Below are 25,598 nucleotides of genomic sequence, written 5' to 3' on the forward strand. Positions count from 1 at the left end.
TAAGATTCGCCTTACCCAGATGTGGGGCCCGGAGATATTGGCCCTAATGTCAAACTACGCAGAGTCTTTGTTCTCTTTCTACAGCTTCTAGTGGGAGATCTGGGATACAGACACGGAAATATCGGCTTTTAAGAATGCAGCCGGTTAATTGCAAAGACTATCCCAGGAAGACCAAGGTAATTTAGATTTGAAGTGGACCTATCAGCTTGATTATGTATGAAGACTGACTCGTGAAAAGCTTGGGGAGTGGTGGCGCGGAGATATCGGGATTTGGGATGGCTTGGTATTGATGAAGGCATAGACTCTTAAATGGTAAGATCCTTGCGGAGGTTCAAAATCACAACAAACAGGTTTTCCTTGTCTGTCTGCGTATCTCACATCTCTCACCAGCCGCAATGCCGATCCTCGCAGGAAAGTCCATCGGCCAGAATGGGCTTGGTCTTATGCGCAAGTCTCTCTATACTCAACGACTTGAGACACGAGGCGCTAACCTCTTACTAGGCATGACATTAAAAGGCGATGTGATTCCCGAGGAGAAAACCTTCGCTGTCCTAGAGGCCGCTTTGAAGGCTGGGGCAAATGTCTGGAACGGAGCAGATTTCTACGGCACACCCGACTACAACACCCTGCATCTCATGAACCGCTACTTTACCGCGTACCCCGAAGATGCCGACAAGGTGGTTCTGACAGTCAAAAGTGGCATCGCCGACATGAGCACGTTTGCTATGGACTGCTCACCAGCAGCCATTCGGGGCTTCGTCGACCGAGCCAACGCCATCCTCGATGGAAAGAAAAAGATCGACCTCTTTGGCTGCGGGCGTGTGGACCCCAAAGTGCCCATCGAGGAGACGGTGCGTGCGCTCGGGGAGCTGGTCAAGGAAGAGAAGATCGGCGGCATCCAGCTGAGCGAGGTCAGCGCCAGCACGATCCGCCGCGCCGCGCAAGTGGCCACCATCGACATAGTGGAAGCGGAGATCAGTCTGTGGGCAACGAACGGGTTTGAGAATGGCGTTGCGGAGACCTGTGCCGAGCTGGGAATTACGCTGGTGGCCCTCACGCCGTTGGGTGCCGGGATGCTGACCGGCCGTATCAAGAGCCCCGATGATCTGCCGGCCAACGACTACCATCGATTCTTTCCTCGTTTTCAGCGGGAGAATCTCCATATCAATCTGAAGTTGGTCCATACACTGAGCCAGTTGGCGGAGAAAAGGGGCTGCACATCGGCCGAGCTGGCCTTGTCTTGGTTTAGGGCTCAAAGTCGTCTTCCGCGCATGCCAGTTATTGTTCCGGTTTTTGGCGCGAGGTCCGAGGAACGCGTTGCGGAGAATACCCGCGATATTGACTTGTCAGACTCGGATTTGGAGGAGATCCGATCTATTCTCGACAGCTGCCCCGTAGTGGGAAGTCGGCATCCCCCTATTGCAGCCAAGCTGTGCGAGTACTAGCAACTTGGTTTTTACTCTTGCTGGGACTAGATAGAGACACGTGCTCTCCTAAAATTAGGTACTTGGAGGTGAAATATAGGGCAATAAATGGGTCATGGAAAAGAGATCCTCTGGAGAGATCCAAGAGGAAGACGGTCGTAGTCAATCCTCCGCCACATTTCCACTGCCATTCTTAGAGAGAACGCTTGGAATAACTCGTCCGGTCTTATGGTGCCTCTCCTGGCAAAATCCCGAGATCTCATAAAGGATTTCAGCTCTCAGCCCCGGAGTGGGGGTGGAATTTATGGTTAAATCTCTCTTCTTGTTCAGATCCACTTTGGTAACAGCAGGGACCTAGGATATATCGAAGCCTTGTTAAGACTGATAGTTATCCGTAATCAACTGAAATAAAGTCTACGTCGGGAATATACATCCATAGTCGCCTTAATCGCACTTTTCATATCCATTCTAGCCTTTCAATTGGGCTATACCCTATTTTGATACTCTCTTTTATCTGGTTTATCTATTTCACTTTTTGTCATTATATATTCATGATATTCTTTATTATATCTTTCATGCTTTCGTTGATGTTACAACCTCGGGCGGGATGTTTCTCTTTTACCTAATTGATCGTCCTTAGATCCCATAGTGATAGGGCGCTTTTGCGTGGCCATAATCCCTGTACTTAATTCATTTCCACAAATTGTTTCACCAATCATGCTCCTGTGAAAATCAAAGGAGGGGAAGATTAGTTCCACATCACTCCATAGTATATTTTGGGAGAACCTTCAAGTGTATCCTAGAAGCTTCTCAAGTTCACATCTTGTAGAAAATCAGCAGTGACTAGGCCACAGAATTACAAAGCAATACGGGGCAAAAAGTTCCAACGGAAGAGAAATATTAAATCTGGAGGCTGCGCGTATATACAAGTGGATAGTGATAATCAATAGTTACTTCCAGACTGCGAGGACCCAATCAGAAGTTGATTATATAACGGCGCGAGGGGCGGCCCTAGCTTGGCCCCAAGTCCTTATATTGTGTATACAATACCACATCTCTGTCGATGTATCCACAACTTCGTGCCGTGCCCAGCCTGTCCTTGTCCGCACATAGACAAGATGTTCGATACTAGAGATTTTTTTTCGACTAGTTTTTGCTCAATTACATCATATCCAGTTCTTGGATATTTTCGCCAAGAGGTTTTGCCTCTTCAATACCGACATATATATATAGCCTTCAACCTTGATTCCTTCGCCCGATCGGTGCTGCAGTATAGGGGATGGCTACAAGTATACAAGTCAAACTTGGGTGTATTCTGTTTCGGAGAGCATGCTTCACATCCTACTCTATGTTGAGTTCGGTTTTCTAAATAAAAGAAAGTAAGAAAGAAAGAAGATAATTGAACAAAATGTTCTTCTTGAGCAGCCGAGAGTCGGATGATTTTCGATTTCCCTGGTGAGGAGGGCTGTATACGATGATTGTCGTCAAGGTAAAATTATTCTTCAAATAGAAACCAGACAACGCCCAATTTATGTCTAGGCAGGGCGATCGTTCTTTTGCTCCCACTGTGCACTAGAAGCCATTGTTACACGCAAGGGCCGGGAGTTATCATCTAGGTGTCTCTCCGGGTATATTGATGTCTGGAGGTGATTGAGGCTAGCTTAATAGAGCATATATCTATAATATGCTCCAGCATTTGTTAAATATAAGGAAGGAGTGAAGAAACAATCAATCGTTGCAATTTGTTTTGATCATCATGTAAAATAATAGAGTCGGGGATTGGGGGGTTCTGCATAGCATTCGGAAAGTATTACAAATATCCCATACGAATTGCGTATATATAATCAAGGATTGCAGTACGGAGATATACATATGAGTACAAGGTGGGGGGGGCCATGTTCGTTGTTGGTTAGTTTCGCCCCGCTGTTAGGTACTTGGGGGTCCAACCGTTGTTCAAACTCAGAAGACGCTACCATATGCCGGCAATGACCAAGGAAACAAACCGAGTTTCGAATGGGGCGTAGATGCTACTAAAGCAGAAGATGCCCGTGGATACCCCCCCCCCCCCCCCTTTGTCGCACTTCCCTTCTGCTGAGCTCTGCTTCAATTGATGAATCCGTATAATGGTGCCCACAAGTCAGTTCCTTCAGCGGACTTGCTTAGTGGCTCTCCTGCTTGGCGTGTGGATGCTAAGCACTAATGCCGACATCATCCATAGCTCGTGTTCTAACATGAAAAAGCTCGATTCGAGAGGAAGAACAGTTGGTTCGCTTGGTGATGTGACTCAAACCGTTGATAAGATCCTCAACCAGGCCCATGACATAGTCAAGACTGCCTACGAGGTGATGGTGAAAATCGAGAAAAGAGACAAGGATCTGAGCTGGTTTGACAAAACTAGAACCAAGCTGAGCTTTATTGCTCTCCAAGTCCTGACTGGCAAACAGTCTGTTGTCCTGGAGCGCGCCTGGACTCAAACAGTGGGTGAGCTGGTTCTGCGCCTTGATTGTGCTTTTTTTTTCCCTTTGCAGGGAAAGAGGGTAAACACCAGCTAACTATCTCTATTATCTCCGTTCCAGATGATTTCGAAGATATCAAGCACTTCTTGGACAACCGACATAGAGGACCACGCGTGATCCTCTGCGGCGACGCGCACCTAGAGAAATACTGGATGCTTATGAATGGCAGAAAAGTCAGGCCGGAGGACGTACCGAGGGGAGCGCGAGTCCAAGGATTCATCTATCGAGGTGTGTGGGCTCACTTACCCTTCATCTCTAACTCACTAACCCTAAGCCTTACCTATCGAACAGACCGCTTCTTGGAAAGCCGAGAACCAGACAAGGACAGAATGTGGTGGGATCTCAATGAGGAGGCATGTCGCGACGACCCAGAATTGCAAATGAAAGCGATACATGGGAAGTATATTTTTTTGTGCCCAGTCTCAGTCGACCCGGCGCGGTCGGAGTTCCATACTATTGGCGATCATGATCGACGCAAAAACTGGGGTGATCGTATATACAATTACGCGGACGAACATTTCATAGACTACTGGGCAGAGTGGGAAAGCTACAAAATGCTTCATGAGTTCTTCCATTTCTTATTTCACTGTGGGTGCCTTGGTTCTTGTCCTTTTGTGGTATACTGACTTACGCCATCAACCCATAGATCGCGATCAGCCTCTTTGCCCTCCATGCCGACCACGCTACAAAGGTAACATTCTGGACAAGGCCTATGGCTTCGATTGTAGCGTCGAGCTGCTTAGACAAACACCCCGTGATGTCCCCACTAATGTGGATAATAGAGGGGTTTTGGCATTGTGTATGTTCAGTTGTTCTTTCCCCCCTCTGCTTATCCTCCTTTTCTCTCTCTCTCCTTTTTTGTTACGGTATAGCTGAGGCTAATTACTCGAGCATTATTACAGCGATATTCATGAAGGGTTGCTCGTGGGATAAGGGAGAGGCTGTCAGCGAGGCGACATTAAGGGACAAATTACATGGAGGGAGAGGAACAGGGGGCCGTTCATGACAAATTGGTGACTCGATGCATCCTTTACTGGGTCTTGTCTTGTACATATTTGAGATGCCTGATTCCTTTTACGAAGAATGAGGAATGCCCGAAGCCTGGTAAGAGGGTTCTCTGAATGTATAAATTCTGGTATTTAGTGTAGTAACTATACCGTTATGGTGTTTTGGCTTTTTAAAATGCCAATGCAGTCCTAGAAAAAACATGTATCTCACTTTACGGCGTTCTAAATGAAAGAAGTAAAGAACATGTCGAGTCCTCGTAGTGTGTTGTGCAGTCCGATAAGTCCAAAACTCCGCAAGTAAAAAAACATGACCTCATAACCCTCACTCTCGATGTTTATTCTCTCTTCGCCCTTCACACCCCTCTCTCTCTCTCTCTCTTTCTGCAACGATGCCACCCAAACGTATCGCTATCGTCACCAGCAGTACGCGCCGACCGCGCCTCAACCCCACAATCACGCGCTACGTCTACGATGTCCTCTCCGCCGACCCAACCATCCCGACCACGCCCAACTCCGACCCGAGCATCACCGACCCACGCCACATCACCCTCGAAATCCTAGACCTAGCCAAGCAATCTCTGCCCCTATACGACGAATCCGTCATCCCAGCCAGTCTGCCCGCGACAGACCCAACCCCGCACTACACAAAGCCGCATGCGCAAGCCTGGTCAAGTATAGTCCGCAAATGCGACGCCTTCATCTTCGTCACGCCCCAGTATAACTGGAGCATCCCCGCGAGCCTCAAAAACGCGCTCGACTATCTTTTCCACGAGTGGAAGGGCAAGCCGGCCGGCATCGTGTCGTACGGCTCGCGGGGTGGCGGCAAGGCGGCGGAGCATTTACGGGGCGTGTTGAATGGGCTGCGTATGCGGGCGGTTGGTACGGCTCCTGGGCTGATTATCAAGCATACGGGCCTGCCGGTGGGGTCGTTGTCGGAGGAGGAGGAGCAGGTTGAGTTAGATGCGAGGGATGTTGAGGGGTGGAGGCAGGCTGGGATTGAGGGGATGATGCGGAATTTGGGGATGGAGTTGGTCTGTGAGCTGGATAAGGAGTGATTGCTATAGACTCTACAAGTGTTTGTGTATCGATATAGACTGGAAGTTACCGTATGTGAATCTAAGTATACCTATCGTCTCGTGTACAGCCTACCCGTAGGGCTGAATGCCATTTCCACTTTAGGTCCACTCGAGGGACACTCACTCCAAGGCAGTCAGTCTAACAGCATCGGGCACATCAATATAGACTGCCGCTCTCATGGCATCTATCGTAGGACGGTCATGATCGTGAGAAAATAATCGTGGAACTTCTGTTAGAAATTGTGTATACTTGCTTCTCATGCTCTTTTACAACCATGAAATCATTACTTTTAAGCTAAAGAAAGAGGTGGGGGGGTTCATCAATCAACCTCCAAGATATCCTCGCGCGTAATCCCACTACGATCACACATAGCCCGAAAGATCCCACCAGCCCGATCCCACAGCGCCACCGGCGCATCCATTTCCGCAATCTGGCCCTGGTCCATGACACAGATGCGGTCATAGTGGATGATGGTGCGCAGCCGGTGCGCAATGCACAACAGCGTCTTGCCATGAAAGCCCTGGGCCATAGTGCGCTGGATCTTCTGGTCGGTCTCAAAGTCAACGGAGGATGTCGCCTCGTCGCAGACGATGATCCGGGCGTCGCGGACCAGCGCGCGCGCCAGTGCCATTAGCTGGCGCTGTCCCAGTGAGAAGTTGAGCCCTTCTTCGTCGACTGGCGTTTCTAGGTGTAGACGGCTTGCTGTCGGGCGCGGCTTTGCGTCGCTGTCTGTGGCTGGGGTCGTGGTGCCGGTGCCGGTGCCAGGCTCTGAGATGTTCTCTGTGTTCTCGCTTTCCGCAGGGTCTTGTGCAATTAGGTATGCCTTGCGCAGCGCGGACCACAGCTCGAGATCGGTGTGCTCGTTGAACGGGTCCAGGTTCGAGCGGATCGTGCCCTTGAACAGCGCGGGATCCTGTGGGATGATGGCCAGACGGGAGCGCAGGTCGTACAGACCAACAGTGGAGATGTCGACGCCGTCGATATGGATGGAGCCGGTCGACAACTCCGTTAGCCGGAAAAGTGCAGACATAATACTCGATTTGCCGGCGCCGGTGCGTCCCACGATACCAATGCGCTCGCCACCCTGCACATCCATGGTCAACCCCTTGAGGACGAGCGGCAGTCCGTCCCGATACCGCATCTGCGCGTTGTCGAAGGTAATCCGGCCCTTCTCGGGCCAACTGGCGGCCACGGGGGTCTGGTGCAGGGGCGCTTCTTCCTCCAGCTCGGTTCCGTAGTAATGGACGCGCTCGGTGGCGTTCATATTGTTTTCCACCTCGGCTAATTGCCGCACTGTGAACTGCAACATCTGCGCGATGGCAAGGATGTATGACAAAACTAACCCGGAAATGCTGGGAGAGACGTCGAACCGAGACGTGACGACCAAGACGCCAGTCACGAATACCAGGGCTGTGGCCACGGCGTCGAGTCGAATGCTTAGCCAGCGCTGGTTGGAGAAGGTTAGGAAATATGCGCCGTTCATCACATCGATCGAGTCGCGGATGCTGCGCCGGAACTGGTTTTCTACCCCATAGGCACGAATGCACGCAGTGCCGGTGATGGCCTCTCCGAACCGTGCATACACCATAGACCGCAAAACGGCCTCGTGTCGCTTCATCTCCCGTGCAGATGCTCGGTAGTAGTTGGAGGCGAGGAGGTACAGGATGGTCAGCGGAACGAGTGCGATGACGAACTAAACTAGGTTAGCACAATCCCATTAGAAATTAAATTTGAGGGCCATCCAAAAAGAACCCACATAGTGAAAGAAGACAATAATCAAGATCATGATGGAGAGGATCATCGTCATCGTCAGCGCATAGATCCGCATCGCGTCCGAAAGCTCGTTGTCCATCACGCCCACATCCTTCGAGAACCGGTTAGTAATGCGCCCGAGCGGCGTCGTGTCGAAGAACGCGATGGGAGCGCGTAAGACACGGGTCATAGCACGCTGGAGCATGGTTCTACTGGCATTGGTGCCGCAGGTTGTCATATAGGTCGAAAAAGTAAACATCAACAGCACGACGCTGCCGCCCAGTCCGGCATAGATGCCGATATACTGGCCATTCGACAGGTGCGGGTATTTGTTGGAGGTCCAGTACGAAAGCCACAGACTGGTCCAAATGTTGGCAACATTGGCGAGACACACAAGAATAATCAACATGATGGCGTTGAGATAGCTCCCGGATGCTCGGATGTACGCTTTCCACACGCTCCAGCCGACGGAAGCGGTGGCTTTCTCTTCCTGTTGCATCAAAGCGGCTGCTGGCTTTGCAGGTGCGGCCATCTTCGGACTTGCGGGCTTTTCCTCGGTCTTTTCTTGAACTGTTTCCTCGGTGTCTTTGGGCTTTTCGTTCGAGTCTTCTTGTCGCGAAGTGGACATCAGCCGCTTGAAGAGCTGGTTCTCGCGCATCAGGTTCTCGAATGTGTCGACCGCATGAATGCGGCCCTCTTGCATGACCACAATGCGATCGCATCGACTGAGCACATGCAGCTGATGGGTTGCCAGAATCCGACACCGGTCCTTGAGAAGACCGCAGATAGCCTTGTCCATAATGTGGCGCCCGACATGTGCATCAACTGCCGACAGGGGATCATCCATGAGCACGAGCTCTGCATTGAAATAGATAGCGCGGGCAATGTTGAGACGCTGCTTCTGTCCACCAGAGACAGTGATGCCTCGTTCTCCAATCTCTGTCTGGTCTCCATTCGGAAGAATTTCGAGATCTGGGGTTAGGGCACATGCGTCAACCACTTGGTCATACCAGGTCTCGTCGTAGTCTTTCCCAAACAAGATATTATTGCGCACAGTAGTGTTCTGGATCCAGGCGTACTGGGGGCAGAAGGACCGGCTGGTGCTCAGTCGCACAGATCCGTCTATCACTCGCATGTCGCCCGCGAGAGCAGAGAGCAAGGAACTCTTGCCGCATCCCACGGTCCCAATAACTGCCAGCAACTCGTTGCGTCCAACCTCAATCGTCATATCCTGTAATTTGAATGGCTCCGCAGGAGCCTCGTTCTCGGCATCGGGGATTTCTTTAGGGGTTGAGACCCCCGAACGACTCGGGCGTCCGCCAAGCGTTTTCTGGACTTTGTCTTCATCCTTTTCTGCCGGTAGCCTTTCCCATGTAAATGACGCCTTATCCATTTCAATGGCATTTGCCATGTTCTCATCTCGTTCAATGTCTTCCTTTTGTTCTTCAGCGAGGAGAAACTCTTGGACTCGGCTCAGGGCAGTCGAAGCATCGGTCACTTGGCCAATGACTAGTGGCAGCATGTTCAGCGGCATGCGCAGTGAGTTGAATAATGCAAGGGACGAAAAGATCGGAGCCGGGTTCAAACTGTGGCTCGATAGGGAGTAGGTGATAAAAGCCAGCATTGAGGCGAAGGTGGGAATGGAAATAGACACACACAGGATGCCATTTCGAACAGCCATCAGGGTCTGAATAGATCGGATCTCGCCTCGACGGATTTCTTTCAGGCGGTTCAAAAAGCTGCTCTCCCAGCCGAAGAATTTGACAAACCTCACGGCCTGTAAGATCTCCTGTGTTAGTGATACGCGCTGGTCGGTCATCTTGTTGATGTTTTTTCGCAACTTGACCAGGAATCGCACGGCGAAGGTCAAGAGCGGGATTCCAATAACCAGCAATGCGTACCCCGACAGACAGCTGTACCCGATATTGACCAGCAGCAGAACCAGCGTCACAATGATGGATATCGGCGCCGTCCATATCAAATGGAACATGCCGCAAGCCAGGTTAATTCGGTCCACATCGATGCTCATCAGTGCAATGATACGGCCATTATTCCATCCACGGCCATCGCCTGCGACTCCGCGTGCGTCTGCTGCAGCCTTGGGCCTCTCCTGGGTCTTTTCACCCGGTTTCATTAACTTCTCTTTCGTGGACTCCAGCACTTGAATCTCCTCTGCAGTTGGCTTCCCTCCTGCCTTTGCACGACCAGACAGCTTCATCGCCTTGTTGAAAATTTGGGAAATCAATACCGCGCGGATTTGTCCGCCGACCATCTGACCCCGGTAGAGAAACTGGTTCGTGCATAAGCTCTGTAGTGCCTGCATGCAGGTAATGCCCACGACGAACCCCATGCCGCGGCCGAGGTACGGTGCCGGGGAATTGCTATGCTGAGCAATATAAGCTTCAGTAGCGAAGGAGATCAGGTAACGAGTCAAATACGGCGCAAAGACCAGCAGCAGCGAGCTGAACAGCTGGCAGACGCCGCCCAGTAAGAACTCGAACCGGAATGTATCATACAGCGCTCCCAAGAGCGGACGCTTGCTTCCGCGCTCTGTGCGCCGGGCAAGCGCCGCGTCGAGCCGATCGGACAATAAGTCCACGGCTCGGTTCGGGTTCACTGTCCAGATATCCTGCAGCTCGAGCGGGCGCAGATAGCCCACCTTGGAATCGAGTCAGCAATGCAAACCATCCATGGCATGATCTACATGGTCAACACAAGGAATAGCTCACCTTCATGAGCGGCGACATCCATTGAAACGAGATAATGCTCAATATCGACGCCTGATATTCCCTCGACACCGACCGCTCACTCGGAACGGGCGGAGTCTTTTGCAGTCGCAGCGGGTTGAGCTTGCGATACCATTTTCGCGGTTGAGGCAGCTCGGAACCGCCCGTCTTGGCTTCTGCCGAGGTCGATCTAGTCGAACTGGAGGCAGTCTGCAGCTTTTCATCTGCGACTTGCCGGGGCTCGGGCGCAGACATGATGGAAAATCCCCGAAACCATGAAACAGGTCATAAAGAATGACAATAATTATTCACTGGCCTTGGTGGTCATCGCAAGCCCAGAAAAGTATGGCTGTGGGGGGACGCGCTGAAAGCGGAATGCTTTGCGATCGCATGGATTTTTGGGATCTTTTGAGAGAATGTCAGTCTGTACTCGGGCTGAGACATTCGAGCTTTTATAGTACTCGATCTGACAGGAGATAAGCAAAAGAAAAAAAGCCTACCTCCGAGGGAATTTCCAAATCAATCCATCGCCGAGGCTTCTATATTCGAAGGTCTCTTGAGTGTCCACTCTGTGAATATAGTGGTCACGGTGATGTGTAGGGGGGATCAAAATGCTTGAAACGGAAACGGGACAGAAAGAAGAGAAGAAGAAGAAGAAACAAGCACATCGCCGAATCTAAGCAAAAAGGAACCTTGGGACTCTCGGATTCGCATTCGCTTAGTTCTATAGCCGGACATTTTGGAAGTCCGTGGCCGACCGGGTCTGAGAGGCTTATAGGACAAGCTTAGTTGAGGGTCCAATTAAAAAGGTTCAAGCAGGAAGGCCCCGTTTATTTTCCCAACATGGCCCATAGTCCGTCAACTATCTCCGACCCGTCAGCAAAAAAAAAAAAATATGTATATATAGTCGCAATAGCTTGCGCTTGCTTAGCTACTCATTCTCCTTATTTCCTGATATGGACAAAAGCAATATATGGTCTAATTCTTGGAGATCTGGCAAGTCAACTTTTCATGTCAAACAAAAAGCCATTCCATCGTGTCGTGGTAACATGGCATTGTCATGGGCCCCATCCCGCCTCGACAGGCTTGTGACGACTAAGCATCCGGCCAAGCGCCTTTGATTCTGGACGCTAGAAAGATCGCTGTTGGGAGCGGAGTGGGGATTTGGTCCCACCCTTCTAGTTCTCTACTCCGATCTTCACCTTCTTCTCCGGCGGCGGAATGACTTGGTCCTCCGCGGCACCCTTGAGCCCTGGGAGGTCGTTGACAGCCTCCTCGATGATTTTCAGGGCCTTTTGAATCTCCTCGTCGGTGATAACAAGCGGCGGAGCCAAGCGGATGATGTTCTGGTGAGTGGGTTTGGCCTGGACAAGGCTCATTAGCGGGTGATTTTGGTCATCCGACAATAGTACATACCAGCAATCCCTTTTCTTTCATCAGCATGCACAGATCCCAGGCAGTATGACCATTGGTCTTGGACTCGTCAATCACCACAGCGTTGAGCAGGCCCTTGCCGCGCACGGTCTGAATGATCGGACTGTCGATGGCCCGCAGCCCGGCTCGGAACACCTGCCCGAGCTTTTCGGAGCGCTCCACCATGTGCTCTTCTTGGACCACCTCAAGGGCGCGAATGGCGACAGCACAGCCCAAGGGGTTGCCGCCATAGGTCGAGCCATGGGTGCCAGGCTCAATTGTAAGCATAACGTCCTTGGAACCCAACACGCACGAGACGGGGTACATGCCCCCGGAGATGGCCTTACCCAGGAAGACCAAGTCGGGCTTAATCCCGCTCCATTCGTGGCACAGTAGCTTGCCCGTGCGAGCGATACCTGTTTGGATCTCGTCGCAGATCAGGAGCACGTTATGCTGATCGCAGAGTGCGCGAGCCTCGCGCAAGTAGTCCTCATCCGGCACGACAATGCCCGCCTCGCCCTGGATTGGCTCGACGAGGAACGCCGCCAGTGTAGGGCCGGCCTTCTCAAAGGCCTCGCGCAGCGCAGCCTTATCATTGTATGCGATGGGCTTGTTCGTGCCGGGGATCGTGCACCCGATGTTGGGCAGATACGGGCCGTAGTTTTCGCGCGACTCCGGGTCGGATGACAACGAGATGGCGGCGAACTAATGCAAGGGACCATCAGCCACATTTGAGGGGCTTCGTTTGTGACCTCCCCCCGCACGGTCTCATTGAAGATGCTGGACAAGGGGGCTGGGTAACAAAAACCAACTTACCGTGCGACCGTGGAAATTGTTCTCCGCGCTGAGAACCAAGGCCTCGTTCTCCGGGATGCCCTTGACCTTGTAACCCCACTTGCGGGCGATCTTGATTCCCGTCTCGACTGCCTCGGCGCCAGTGTTCATGGGCAGGACCATGTCGAAGCCGAAGTAGCGGGTAACAAACTCGGCGAACCGGGGGAATACGTCATTGTAGAATGCACGGGAACTCAACGTCACACGGGAAGCCTGTTCAACCAGGGCGGCAACCAACTTGGGATGACAGTGGCCCTGGTTCACGGCAGAGTAGGCTGAAAGAAAGTCGAGATAGTGTCGGCCCTCGGGATCCCAGACAGAAGTTCCCTGAGCGCGCGCGAAGACGACCGGCAGCGGGTGGTAGTTGTGGGCGGCATACTCCTTCTCGGCCTGAATGGCGGCGTCGGTGGATGCAGCGTGGTGGTGGGAGAAGGTTCCGTTGGAGCCGTTGGTGGCCATGGTGAAGTGTGGGGTGCTATTTGATGTGGAGACTGCTGATCAATGAAAAGGTGTCCTTGATGCTGGAGAGATGTAGGAGATAAAGAAGAAATGAAGTTGCAGAACAATATCCAAACCCCAGAGAGGACGCCGTATTTGTAGGTCGCCCCAAAGCCTCCCCACGACGCCTCTTAGCTTAAACCTGTACTTAGCGAACAGAGTGGAGGTGATTGTCAACCGCGCGGGTCCACTTTGATTCCTATGCGCAGTTCGAGCCGGGGCGTGTCACCGGATCTAAGGGGCCTGGATGGTCAATGAACATGGTGTATAAGATTGATAATAGATCGAGATAGATGAGACGTTGAAATATGCACAGCATTCTATCATCTGTTTTTTTACTATTTTTTACTATTTTTTTACTAATTTGTATTTCGTTCATGTAGGAATGAATGGTCGACTCGTGAGATCGTCATGGCCTCGCCGCCTTTTGCCGGCCCCGGTCTTCTGCCTTTTCCCCCACGTCATGACGGACTGAGTGGCTCTTTGTTCTCTGGCTGTTCGTGTCTCATTCCGCCATGGCCTCTCCCCGGCCCTCCAGATCCCGACCATCTACGCGATCTCAATCATCCACACCATCCCCGCCATCCACGCCATCCCAGTCATCCGTGCAATCCAAGTCATCCACGCGACAGCTCGAACCTCTGTCCCCCACCGCAAACGTTCTCCTCTTCCTCATTGCCTTCCGCCTTCTCAATGCCTTTGTCGTCCGAACCTTCTTCCAGCCCGATGAGTTCTTCCAGTCCTTGGAGCCGGCCTGGCAGATCGCGTTCGGCAATGATCAAGGCGCCTGGCTGACGTGGGTGAGTGGCATTGTCACTGCATCTATGCTCCTCTCCACGACTCATATACTAACATTTCCTCGCGTAGGAATGGCGACACCAACTCCGCTCCTCTCTCCATCCTCTTTTCTTCGCCGCCCTCTACCAAGGCGCCAATCTTCTCGCGTCAGCCCTCCGTCTCACTACCGCGACGCGCGCGGAATTGTTGATCGCCGCGCCCAAGGTTGCGCAAGGCGTAATCTCGGCAATCGGGGATTTCTACACATGGAAGCTTGCTCTTCGCATCTACGGAAAAGATTCACGTGGCGCGTGGGCAACGGTACGTACTCACTCCAGCAAATATTCCGGGGGTAAAAAAGCGGGGAAGAGCATTGGTTGATTGTTGACAGCTGGCCGCGACGGTCCTCAATCCCTGGCAATGGTTCTGCTCGACCAGGACTCTTTCCAACTGCCTTGAAACGACAATTACCATCGTTGCGCTAGAGCTATGGCCATGGCAGTGGTCGGCGGGCCCGGAGTCCGCTAATAGCCGTGCCCAAGATGTTAGCACTGCAAGGAGGGGTACGGACGCAGACCGAAGTATTCTCCGCAAGTATGACTAGGATATTTTGCACTCGGACTCATGTTAGAGCAGCCGCTGACGCACCCTTTCCGCAGCTTACGCCAATGCCTGTCACTGGCTGCTGTCGCCTGTATCCTTCGACCAACCAATATCTTGATCTGGGCGACCCTGGCCAGCGTCGTTTGGTTTCGGACCTCCTGGGCACAGCGCAAGGTCCTTTTTCGCGAAGTCATACTTTGCGGGTAAGTCTATTTCCTAGGTCTTTCCCGCGGGGGTGGATAAGCTGACCAGTACTTCTAGACTGTCCGTGCTGGCAGTATCAGCTGGTGTGGACCGTCTCTTCTATGGGTTCTGGACATTCCCACCAGTTCGGTTCTTATATTTTAATATCGCGCAGTCACTAGCTGTGTTTTATGGCCACAATGACTGGCACTACTACCTCACGCAGGGTTATCCACTTCTGCTCACAACCTTGATATATTCCGCTCTCGTTGGTATCTACCGCACCTTGACGACCCGCGAGGCCTCGGCGGTCGATCGCGTGCAAACGTCAATACGGGTGCAGTTGGCGACGGTGTGTCTAGTAATGCCCTTTGCCCTTTCTTTGATCTCGCACAAGGAAGTGCGCTTTATCTACCCACTACTTCCATCTCTCCACATCTTGGCCGCTCCGCACCTGGTGCAATCCTTCTGGTCTGTCATATATCGCGAGACACTTGTTTCAGATACGCCGCGAAGGCTCACACTGATCTTCCTCGTGTTGGTCAACGTGGTCATTGCGCTCTACACAACCGTATGGCACGCATCGGGGCCTCTCAATGTCCTCTCCTACCTCCGCCAACGACACGAAGCCCATGTTTCACTGCCCAAACCAGAGGGATGGTCGACTGCATTTACTCAATCTAGCGCTGTTCCCGCAACGGGAATCACGGCAGGATTCCTCATGCCATGCCACAGCACACCCTGGCGCTCCCACCTAATCTACCCTAGCATCCACGCCTGGGCGCTCTCCTGCGAACCACCCATTGACCTCAACGAAGCTCAAAAGGCCGTCTACCGGGACGAGGCAGACCAGTTCTACGACGACCCAAACCAATTCCTGCGCGAAAACATGGCCGGCGGCCTGCGCCATCTCCCGCGCCGACCAAGCTACTCCTCCGGCGCGCAGGCCCTGTCCGGAACAGAAACCACCACCAACACACCAACCCAACACGAATGGCCCGACTACCTTATCTTCTTCGCCCAGCTCGAACCCACCTTGCACAATCTACTCCGCAGCTCCTCGTACGCCGAGTGTTGGCGCACATGGAACACCGCCTGGCACGACGACTGGCGCCGCCGCGGCGACATCATCGTCTGGTGCCTCGACCCAGCCGAGCAGGACGCCTGGCGCTCTGAAACCTATCGCCGCGAGCGCGAGAGCCGCGATCGCCAGTTCGACCGCATCGTTGAGGCCATCAAGAACGAGGCCAATGGTCCCCGGAAGAAGCATGGGTGGAAGGCATTCATCCCTTCGTCTTGGCCGTGGTCGTCTTCACCCTCTACCTTTGCCTCGTGGAAACGCTCGGCTCGCTCGCTGTTCGCCGGTTCTTCTTCTTCCCCCGCGTGGCCGTGGGCTCCGCGGTCGCGATCTGCTACTTTCTGGGAGAAGTTCCATCTCCCTGTACGCAGGGGTAATTGGATTCCGTCCTGGCCTGCCTGGCTGGGAGGTAAATCTAAGAAGAGTAAGACTCCGTTGAATCGGGATCTGTGGTCCTGAAACACATGCCCCTTTGATATACACCGATTCCGCCGTTTCTGCGAGAGGTCTGGCTCTCGAAACCTGGCTTGTCCTATTTCTTGCCCGTTTACTTAATTATGGAAAATTGGGAATGTAAATTAGATTTAGAGATTGCTATTTTGGAAATAATCATGCTGTTTCATTCCATGATCAATCTCTGTACCATTTTCGGATCGCTAACCATAAGACCAAGTTGTTGTACAGCAGAAGAAAGGCAGATACACAAAGAGAGAAATGAAGAAAGAAAGAAGTGAAATGAAATGAGTGAAACAGGCAAGAAATTCTCATGATGCACCCAGACATGTACATCGATCTCTATATCCATATCATAATCAGTATCCATGTCCATGTCCATGTCCATGCCAATACCGCATGTCTATTATCAAAATCCTAGAAAAAGAAAAAGAAAAAGAAGGAAAAAAAGAGAAAAGAAAAGAAAAGACATGCTTCACATCAAACCAGATTCAGCCATAGCGAGCACTCAGACTAGCAAAAGCATCCGGGCTGTGTCGGCCGTTCTGCATTCCACTGACGTCCACACTCGGCTGGCTCATATGAGGCCTGGGCATCCCCGGGTTCGATGGAGGAGGTCCAGAAAATGGACTCGAGGAGAACGGGCTCGCAGAGAAAGGAGTGGTGGCCGTCTTCAGTCCCGTGAGCGGGGCAGTGGCAGTTGCCCCAGTGCCAGCACCCATGCCAATCCCCAGTCCTGACGAGGGCTGGTATGAGCCAATGCCTGCTTGAGCAGCAAGACCCGAGCCGGTTGGAGCGGCACCACTGTATGGGTTGCGAGATGTAGTGGGCGGGGCACCTCCAATGCCAGGCTGAGGGGTGGGGAGATTAGAGCCCAGTTGAGACTGGGGCGTCGAGGTGACGGAGCTGGTTAGGGGTGGAGCGGGGCTAGGGCCCATGCCGAATTGCGGCTGTGGCTGCGGTTGTTCTGGGATGGTGGATGAAGCCGGAGCAAAGTTGTACAGGGATAGAATGCTATTCTTGTCCATACCCGTGGGTTGCGGTGCCAGCTGCTGGGGTTGTTGGAGCTGCTGGGGCTGGTGGGGTTGCAGATGAGATTGGAATTGATTTGGATAGGGCCCTGCGCTCTGCGGCGTGGTAGGTGCTGTCGCCGACTGGAATGGGTTATAGGGTTGGCCAGCGGTGGGTACCTGTGACTGCGGCTGCGGTTGGAAAGAGGGAGTTGGGCCAAATGGCGAGGTACCGAATGGTGATGTGCCAAATGGAGAGGTCGAAGAGACCGCCGGCATGGTGTTCGCATGGCGGGGCGGGTTGGGGACTGCGAGGGTGGGCACGGAGCCAGTTGGCTGCGGCTGTTGGGCCTGAGGAGGGTTTTGCGGTGCAGCGCTGAAGAACGGGTTGTTCTGTGTTGTACTGGGGTTGGGGTATGTTTGGTTGCCAACCCCGTATGGCTGACTGGCCACGCCACCCTGTGGTTGAGAAGGTCCTTGGAGGAATGGGTTGTAGCTATTCTCCATCGACTGTGGCGATGAGACGAAGCTGCTCTGGGAGAATGTCGATGTTGCGGAAGGCGCGAAGGACGGCTGGTACGGCGCCTGGGGTATGGAACTAGCCTGGCTCGGGTATCCTCCCGTAGAGTGCGGGAACAACGGCTGTGAGACCTGCAGATTCTGGAACGAGTTTTCCAGGGGCTGTGCCGATGCTGGTGGCTGGCTAGGCCGGTCGAACGGGTTGTACGAAGTAGACTGCGACTGTTGCGGCGCTGGGTTTGAAGCTGCCCGCTCGAAGGGATTGTTGGACGTCTCCGGTTTCGGGGTTACCGCGCGAGCGGGCGCCGTGTTGCCCGTCGTGGCCGGAGTACGAGCCCGTGCTGGTTGATTTCCCTCGCCCAGTCTCGCCAGAGTTTGCACCGACCGATCCAGGTCCTCATTGAGTCCGCGTAGGACCATCTCGTTCCGGCGGTCATTGGTGAACCCCATCTCCCGCATTGCCGCCATCTTGGACTCGAACGAGGCAGTGGTCACATCAGCGACCGGCGCGCCGAGTCCTTGTGTTGTGTACGACTTCTTTGGGGGCGGTGGAGACCAGGACTCTTCATCGGAAGGTGGCGACGTCACCTTGGGCTTGGATCCGAAGCGACGCAGGTTTGAGGTCGAGGACGCGGACCGGAGGCCGAACCCAAAGAGCTTGCCGGTCTTGGGCGGCAGTGGGGGAGGCGATCCTTCTTGAGATCGATCGCGCCGTGACTGCTCGGGGGACCTGGTGTAGCTCGGATCCTCACGGCTCGGGGGTTTGGGCTTCCCATCTTCCAACGACCGGTACTGGTATTTTTGCCGGATATACCGTTCCATGCACGAGTCGGCTTCATCCACATCGGTCGGCACAGGGGGCTTGACGTTCTTGGGGTTGTATATTTTATTCATGAGGATATTGCCGTGCGATTTCATATTCTGCTCATATCACGCTGCGGTCAGCTCCATGGGGGATTGATCGGTTTCGAGGACTTGGATTCGACTCACATCAACCTGTTCCGACGACCAGGTGTCCATGGACAATGACTTGACCTTGGATATATGTGTACCCAACTTGCGGTGCAGCGCGGCGCAGCGCATGCAGAGGAAGATACCCATCTGCCGGTGATTGAACCATCAGTGTGTGCGCGGACTCGATCGAAAGTAATTGAAGACATACGTTCCAGCTTGCCCATCCTGCAACAGAGCAAAGAAGAAAAGTTAGCCCGGGGGCCGCAAAACAAGCAATTTCTATCGTTCAAGGACGAACCTGGGGTCAAGGCATCGCAATCGGCACAACGGTCATTGCCAGGGACTGTACGGATCAGCTCCGCCAGAGTTTTCTCATTACGCAGCTGCTGGCGCTTGCTGATGCCATTCGGCATGGTGGAAGGATATCCAAGGAGTGGTACAGAAGAGCAAAGGAGTGGAATGAATAGGGGAGAAAAGTGACCCGGGCACCCCGGGGCGGAGACCGATGGCGGGCTGCGAGGGGCACTCAACCCCTGTTCTGCTCTACGGCGGGACTGCTTAATTCTAGTCAAGTAGCCAAATAGCCAAATAACCAGGTAGCATTGCAAGCCAAGCCTGGGGTAGTCTTGCATTCCTTGGTGATTTGAGCCCGACTTGTCGGCCCAAACAGGTTTTCAGGGTCTTCTACGTGCTATTGCAGACCTCGAGGGTACATCCACACCAGTCGATCCGTAAATATGCCGAATGCACCGACTTTAGGACCGACTTCAGTTGTTACACAAAAGCAACCCTCGAGATCAGGGTATGTCCGAGCAGCAGGTGACTCGCATCCACCACTGCACTCAAGGAGCCGAAACTCCCCAGCGCCGTCGAGGAGCCTTAAGTTGCTCAGCGGTTCTTCTAGTACGCCAATATGACCTACCATCCTATGGCATGGAGGAATTGGAGGTTGATTATGCGTTCTTTGATTTTTCATGAAGTGTAATGAAGAGAAGCAAACCCGAGGGGACAGCCGCGCGAGAAGAAAAAGCAGGTGGTCACGTGGATCGGTGGATTGTCACGTGGCAACTCGGTTTTCTTGTTCTTTTCGCTTCTCGCTTCCGCTTCTTCTCTCCAACTCACTGTGGTCACCAAGTGTCTCAGTCCTCATGATGTTGGGGGACTCGACACAGTCATGACCAGCAGAATCTCTATATATCAACCCCACATAGCCCGCGTGGTGCCTCTAATGACACTGACGCTTCTGGGTTTTTTTTATCGTTCGGTGGGAGATCAAAACCAAACAGTTTTTAGCAGAGCTGCGTCTACTCCACCCTGGTGTTCGGATCAATCGAGCAGCAGGACTATTTTTACGACGGACATTCCAAGCTTCCAGATTTCACAATGAACAAAAAGACTTTTCCTCGCGAGTGTGTTTTTCCTTTCCCACCTAAATCATCAGCCGATACGCCGGGCTCAGGTCGCCCATCTGCGCCTTTTCCGCCTCCGTAAACTCCCTCCCCCATCCCCGAGCGGCTCGTCGGCGATTCACCCACCAGCAGTACCCGGCGTACAGGGTGCACCAGATGATGGTGAGACAGCAGAATCCAATGCAGATCGCGTACGAGAATTGGTACCCAGGTCCGTCCTGGGCCCGGAAGGCGTAGGACCCGATGATGCCGCCAAAATTACCAAACGCGACCTGCCAGGCGCTGCCGATGGCGCGGCGGCGATGGCCGCCCAGGTTCATCATGTTCCAGCAGATCTCCACTGCCGAGACACCATTAAAATCAATTTCCAAGGATCATTATGAGATCTCGGGTGGAACATGTCTCGACTCACCGGGCATCATACTCGGCACACCCGCCATGGCCAAGAACAGCGCCCCGTACCGCACCCGCACATTATCGCGCACCTCGAACATCACCAAATACCCAACGACAGAAAGTAGCGCGCAGGCCAGGGCCACAGCGTACCGGTGGCGCATTACATCCGAGACATAGGCCACAGCGAGAGTGAGGGCGGTGGTCACGATCCAGACGGGGACAGTGTGCAGCTGCGTCTGGATCGACGAGTAGATCCCCAGGCTCTGGACAATCATGGGCGCGAAATACGCACCCATGTATCCCGGCACCGAAGCCGACATGTGGATCAACCCGGCCATCAGGACCTTGGGGTCTCGCACAGTGGTGTAGACATCACGAAATCGAATCCCAAGCTCGATGGCCGAGGGTCCCTGTTCGGCACGCAGCCGCGCCTGCACAAACTCGCGCTCCTCGCTGGACAGCCAGCCGACCTGCTCAGGGAAATCCGGCATGATGAGAAAGAATAGCAGCGCGACGAGACACGTCAGGATCCCTCCCAAAATGAATATCCACCGCCAGCCCGCTAGTCCGCCCACACCATCCATCTTGCCAATGGCCCCGGCCAGCAACCCGCCGAACGCGCTAGAGAAATTGACGGCACTGAGATACAGGGAGAACCGCCGCTGCGCCTCTGGCCGCGTATACCATGAGCTCATGAGGTATGTGCAACCAGGGAAAACACCGGCTTCCGCGAGACCCAGCAACAGCCGCAGGGCTAGAAGACTGGAATAGTTCTGCACAAATCCCGTGCAGAGCGTCACGATTCCAAATACAAAGGCGTTGAATGAGACTAAACCTGACATTTTTAGTGCGATGACAAAATCACAGGCTGGGGGGACAGCCGTGGCAGACATACGCCAAATCCGCGGCGTGAGCTTCTTCAGCAGGATATTCCAAGGGATTTCGAAGACGATGTATGTGATGAAAAACATGGTCAGGGCTGTTGAGAACTGCGCCCCGGTAAGACCCAGGTCTTCTCGCATCCCGTACACCAACGCATTGCCCATGTTTGCCCTAGGAATTGAGGATTCTATGTCAGTTTTGTTAGTTGGTTGCTCTTCGCCCGGTGCTCACCGGTCCAAGAAGCACATCAGGGCGAGCGTGGCAACACATGGCACGACTCTGCGGTCGATCTTCCACAACACTCTTGAGGAAGTGGTTTGCGGCAACGGCGGAAGCTGATTTGGACTCGTATCGGACACGGTGAAGTGATGTTCCAGATCAGAGACCACCGTTGCGGTGACACTGCCTGTGGTCTATAGTTAGACACGCTGCTTTGCTCGCGCTTCTGAGGAAATCGATACGTATTGGGCCTTTTGCTTCTACAGGGCTCATGTTGACGGTCTCAATCAGTGCAATTGAATTGATCGGGTAGCAAAGTAAGAGGTTGGAGTCTTCCTAGATGTATAGCATCACGCTTTCTACGGTCTCGGAGATGTTCATGGTCTCTGGAGCAAGATATATCCAATATGCAGGTCAGTCAGACGGCTCTTTTTTGTTCTTCCCTTGATATCTTCGGAGGTTGTACTGTGTGACGCCCAAAGAATAACCAATCTTGGCATTTGCGCGATCATATTCGGCTCTCGAGGGCTATTCGTTTTGGGACAGTATAGCGCTATTATACCCGTGAACAACGTATTCAATTGCGAGGTCAATCGATCGGCTGAACCACGGGAAAGCCTCGCGCAGCCACGGGTCAGACAGGGAGGTCAATATCTCCCGGATAGACCCTGAATGACCACATTAACCTCATTAGCAAGTACGAGCCAGACCAATTCGATTGATCAGCAAAGTCGCAGTTTGGCGAAAACACGAGTGGGCCGTGTATTCTCTCGGCCAAACAGCATCGTCGTGTTTGTCATGCTGGACCCGCCACAACAGCTGTGGAGCCGATTGTTCACGAAAAAGGCTTCAGCTATGAGGGCCCCCCTCTGCCTCCTTGAACGTGTGTACAGGCGTGTGTAGACAGAATCATCGGATCAGAAGTACTCATAGGATGCAGCAACTTGAATTGAGGTGTCACACCAACCCACGGTTTGGCAGGAGGCGAATGTTGGCGTCTTCGTGAACCCATGAAATCGCGAAATGCGGAGAGTGCTGAGTTGCTGAGTCAAAGACCGAGGCTCATGGCGAGTTGGGTACTCGGTACTTGCACTGTTATGGTGGGCTGCATGCTGGGGAATGGTACAAGTAACTTGGCTCCCCCCGATTCCTGCCTGGTGTCCTTTTCATCCTTTCTTTTCTGGCTAAACTCCCTTCCCTTGTACAACCTTTTCGATCCTTTTCCGTTCCCCTTTTCACTTTCACAATGGCTTCCGCTGCTCGGTCTGCTTCCCGGGCTTTCCTTCGCTCCACCCCGGCGACCTCTTCGTTCCGTCCGGCTGCTCGCAGCTCCCGCTTCGCCCTCCCCTCCCAAAGCCTCCGTACCTCTGCTCGCCGTGGCTATGCCTCTGAGGCTGGCTCCGGCAAGTCCTCGTCTGGTGGCATCTGGGCTCTTGGTCTGGCTGTTGCCGGTGGTGCGGGCGCGTACTTCTACCTGAACGGCGAGCCCAAGGGCCCCTTCGTCCCCACCAAGGACGACTACCAGAAGGTGTACGATGAAGTGGCCCGCCTTCTGGCAGACGAGACCGACTATGATGATGGCAGCTATGGCCCGGTAAGTGTGCAATTCCATCAGAAACCTATGAGGAAGGAATTTACTGACGCCGATTCGTCGCAACACCAGGTTCTGGTCCGTCTCGCGTGGCACGCCAGCGGCACCTACGACAAGGAGACCGGCACCGGTGGCAGCAACGGCGCCACAATGAGATTCGCCCCGGAGTCGGACCACGGCGCCAACGCAGGCCTCAAGATCGCGCGCGACTTCCTCGAGCCCGTCAAGGCCAAGTTCCCGTGGATCACCCACTCTGACCTGTGGACACTGGCCGGCGCCTGCGCCATCCAGGAACTGGGTGGCCCGCAGATCCCCTGGCGCCCGGGCCGCGAGGACAAGGACGTGGCGGCGTGTACGCCGGATGGCCGGCTCCCGGACGCCACCCAGGGCCATCGCCACATCCGCGATGTGTTCTACCGTATGGGCTTCGATGACCGCGAGTCGGTTGCCCTGATCGGCGCGCATGCCTTGGGTCGTGCACACACCGACCGCTCCGGGTTCGAGGGCCCCTGGGACTTTAGCCCGACGGTGTTTAGCAACGAGTTCTTCCGTCTGCTGGTTGAGGAGAAGTGGAACCAGCGCAAGTGGAATGGACCTGCGCAGTTCACGGACAAGTCTACTTCCACTTTGATGATGATGCCTACCGACCTTGCTCTCGTCAAGGACAAGGCTTTCAAGACGCACGTTGACCGCTATGCCAAGGACAGCGATGCCTTCTTCAAGGAGTTCTCAGAGAGCTTTGTCAAGCTCCTTGAGCTGGGTGTGCCGTTCCAGAGCAAGCCTGAGGACCGCTATGTCTTCAAGGCCTCGGAGTAAGCTGCGAGGTGGTTTGTTGGTCCACTTAGATTGTCTATGTCTTGATATCCGAATGTTTTGTAACTCAACAAGATGGTTGAATATTTCTCAATATACCTGAAGATCAGTTCTTGGTGTTCTCGAATGTGTCGGCAGAATAAGGTAGCTCTAGCGGGTCTTCCTGGATAATGTAGGGCCCTATAGCCTATGGCATTGTACGGATTGGGTTTAGATATGTGACAAAGTAATGACAGTCAAGGGTATCGGCCTCATTCCCAGGCGAGAATAATTCCAGGGATGTGTGACTAGTCATGATAAGACGACCAGTGGATAAGAGAAGTGTAATGCAGAGTCGATTTACCTCTTGGTTGTAGATATTGGTTTCTTCCAGGGTTCCAAGGTTGGATGGTTCACATCAGCCCAGCCTGTGGATCATCATCTAGTTTATATTCCGCCGCGGGACTTATTTGCATTTTACATCTTACATCCTACAATCCTAGATGCAATCGCCGAAAAGTCAAAGCCATGGTGAACCTCCGAACCGTTCAAGCCCATAATGCGACTCTCAAAACCCTAGCCCCGGGTTTAGTCGCGGTGTTCGGTACGTCAAACATACCCTAAACCGGAGAATATGCCACTTTTGCTTCAAACCAAACTAATACAAAAGATACTCTTCTGTCAATGGTAATGCCAGACTCTCTCGCGTGGTCTCTGTGCTCGATCCCCTCGTCGCTGTTCGCGCCGGTGCCTCTGGCACACTCGACTAATTCGATCTCAGTCTCAAAGAGACCTTCAGTCTTGCGAAATGCGGTGCGCACGCTAGTCTGATGGGTAATTTCTTTCTGGAGAGCATGGCGCGGCAATACCCGCATACCTCTTTCGTCCATGCGTATCCCTCCGGCGTGGCGACGGGCCTGATGCGTGAGCTGCCAATTGCGAGCGGAATATCGGCTGTACTTGAGCTACTTCTGCGTCCGTTTATGGTGCCCGTCCAGGAGAGTGGGGAGAGGCATCTTCTTGCGGCGACGAGTGGCAGGGTTCCCTGCGAAAGCTGAAAGCGACGGGGTGGAAGGGGATGTCGCTGTTGGCAGTGATGGGTCTATTAGGAGTGGTGGCTACTGGCTGAATTGGGATAGGGAGGTGTTTCCTGCTAATAAGAAGTTGGAGAAGATTAGGTCGGAGGGCGCGGTTGAACAGGTGGTGCAGCATACAAACGAGGTGTTTCGGCGGGTGTGTGAGGAGGGCAGGACTTATCCGTGAAATGTTGAAATGTCGAGGGCTTTTTTCATGATTATGGCAAGTAATGAGTGCCTAGTTGATCTCTGGCTTCAATCTTCGTCTCAACTTCTACGTAGGCATATTACTTGGTTGCAATCTTGTATTTGGTCTTATAGGCGTGTATGTTTGGCATATGCATTCTGCATGGTTCTCAATAAACTTCTTGTCGGTAATTAGTCTACAAAACTAGTAGAAATCCAATGT

At 53.2% G+C, this 25,598-nt stretch overlaps 10 protein-coding genes across 10 annotated transcripts; 6 read left to right on the plus strand and 4 right to left on the minus strand.

The window, feature by feature from the left end:
• Window positions 1–395: 395 nt before the first annotated feature.
• On the plus strand, window positions 396–1,445 carry NUU61_005285 (aldo/keto reductase family protein; the record flags this gene model as incomplete). Its single annotated transcript, XM_056655867.1, has 1 exon — window positions 396–1,445. One exon carries the CDS (start codon window positions 396–398, stop codon window positions 1,443–1,445), a length of 1,050 nt encoding a protein of 349 aa, XP_056511480.1.
• Window positions 1,446–3,655: 2,210 nt separating this feature from the next.
• NUU61_005286 (uncharacterized protein) lies at window positions 3,656–4,057 on the plus strand (the record flags this gene model as incomplete). The annotated part of the gene is made up of 2 exons (XM_056655868.1): window positions 3,656–3,901; window positions 4,001–4,057. 2 exons carry the CDS (start codon window positions 3,656–3,658, stop codon window positions 4,055–4,057), a joined length of 303 nt encoding a protein of 100 aa, XP_056511481.1.
• A 1,279-nt stretch (window positions 4,058–5,336) lies between these two features.
• NUU61_005287 (flavin-dependent quinone reductase) lies at window positions 5,337–6,002 on the plus strand (the record flags this gene model as incomplete). The annotated part of the gene is made up of 1 exon (XM_056655869.1): window positions 5,337–6,002. The coding sequence occupies one exon, from the start codon at window positions 5,337–5,339 to the stop codon at window positions 6,000–6,002; it is 666 nt and encodes a 221-aa protein (XP_056511482.1).
• A 341-nt stretch (window positions 6,003–6,343) lies between these two features.
• On the minus strand, window positions 6,344–10,757 carry NUU61_005288 (ATP-binding cassette transporter YOR1; the record flags this gene model as incomplete). The annotated part of the gene is made up of 3 exons (XM_056655870.1): window positions 6,344–7,717; window positions 7,781–10,435; window positions 10,506–10,757. 3 exons carry the CDS (start codon window positions 10,755–10,757, stop codon window positions 6,344–6,346), a joined length of 4,281 nt encoding a protein of 1,426 aa, XP_056511483.1.
• A 923-nt stretch (window positions 10,758–11,680) lies between these two features.
• Window positions 11,681–13,208, minus strand: car2 (ornithine-oxo-acid transaminase; the record flags this gene model as incomplete). Its single annotated transcript, XM_056655871.1, has 3 exons — window positions 11,681–11,866; window positions 11,919–12,620; window positions 12,732–13,208. The coding sequence occupies 3 exons, from the start codon at window positions 13,206–13,208 to the stop codon at window positions 11,681–11,683; spliced, it is 1,365 nt and encodes a 454-aa protein (XP_056511484.1).
• A 554-nt stretch (window positions 13,209–13,762) lies between these two features.
• On the plus strand, window positions 13,763–16,347 carry gpi10 (putative glycosylphosphatidylinositol-alpha 1,2 mannosyltransferase; the record flags this gene model as incomplete). Its single annotated transcript, XM_056655872.1, has 5 exons — window positions 13,763–14,047; window positions 14,115–14,345; window positions 14,416–14,618; window positions 14,684–14,830; window positions 14,889–16,347. The coding sequence occupies 5 exons, from the start codon at window positions 13,763–13,765 to the stop codon at window positions 16,345–16,347; spliced, it is 2,325 nt and encodes a 774-aa protein (XP_056511485.1).
• A 485-nt stretch (window positions 16,348–16,832) lies between these two features.
• NUU61_005291 (uncharacterized protein) lies at window positions 16,833–19,237 on the minus strand (the record flags this gene model as incomplete). The annotated part of the gene is made up of 4 exons (XM_056655873.1): window positions 16,833–18,791; window positions 18,861–18,971; window positions 19,033–19,049; window positions 19,123–19,237. The coding sequence occupies 4 exons, from the start codon at window positions 19,235–19,237 to the stop codon at window positions 16,833–16,835; spliced, it is 2,202 nt and encodes a 733-aa protein (XP_056511486.1).
• A 1,016-nt stretch (window positions 19,238–20,253) lies between these two features.
• On the minus strand, window positions 20,254–22,003 carry NUU61_005292 (uncharacterized protein; the record flags this gene model as incomplete). The annotated part of the gene is made up of 5 exons (XM_056655874.1): window positions 20,254–20,573; window positions 20,646–21,458; window positions 21,525–21,682; window positions 21,743–21,917; window positions 21,973–22,003. 5 exons carry the CDS (start codon window positions 22,001–22,003, stop codon window positions 20,254–20,256), a joined length of 1,497 nt encoding a protein of 498 aa, XP_056511487.1.
• Window positions 22,004–22,976: 973 nt separating this feature from the next.
• Window positions 22,977–24,137, plus strand: NUU61_005293 (peroxidase; the record flags this gene model as incomplete). Its single annotated transcript, XM_056655875.1, has 1 exon — window positions 22,977–24,137. The coding sequence occupies one exon, from the start codon at window positions 22,977–22,979 to the stop codon at window positions 24,135–24,137; it is 1,161 nt and encodes a 386-aa protein (XP_056511488.1).
• A 504-nt stretch (window positions 24,138–24,641) lies between these two features.
• NUU61_005294 (uncharacterized protein) lies at window positions 24,642–25,171 on the plus strand (the record flags this gene model as incomplete). The annotated part of the gene is made up of 2 exons (XM_056655876.1): window positions 24,642–24,717; window positions 24,903–25,171. 2 exons carry the CDS (start codon window positions 24,642–24,644, stop codon window positions 25,169–25,171), a joined length of 345 nt encoding a protein of 114 aa, XP_056511489.1.
• Window positions 25,172–25,598: the final 427 nt, after the last annotated feature.

The sequence above is a fragment of the Penicillium alfredii genome (assembly GCF_028826965.1).
Source record: "Penicillium alfredii strain IBT 34128 chromosome Unknown utg000007l_segment0_segment0, whole genome shotgun sequence".
NCBI lineage: Eukaryota > Fungi > Ascomycota > Eurotiomycetes > Eurotiales > Aspergillaceae > Penicillium > Penicillium alfredii.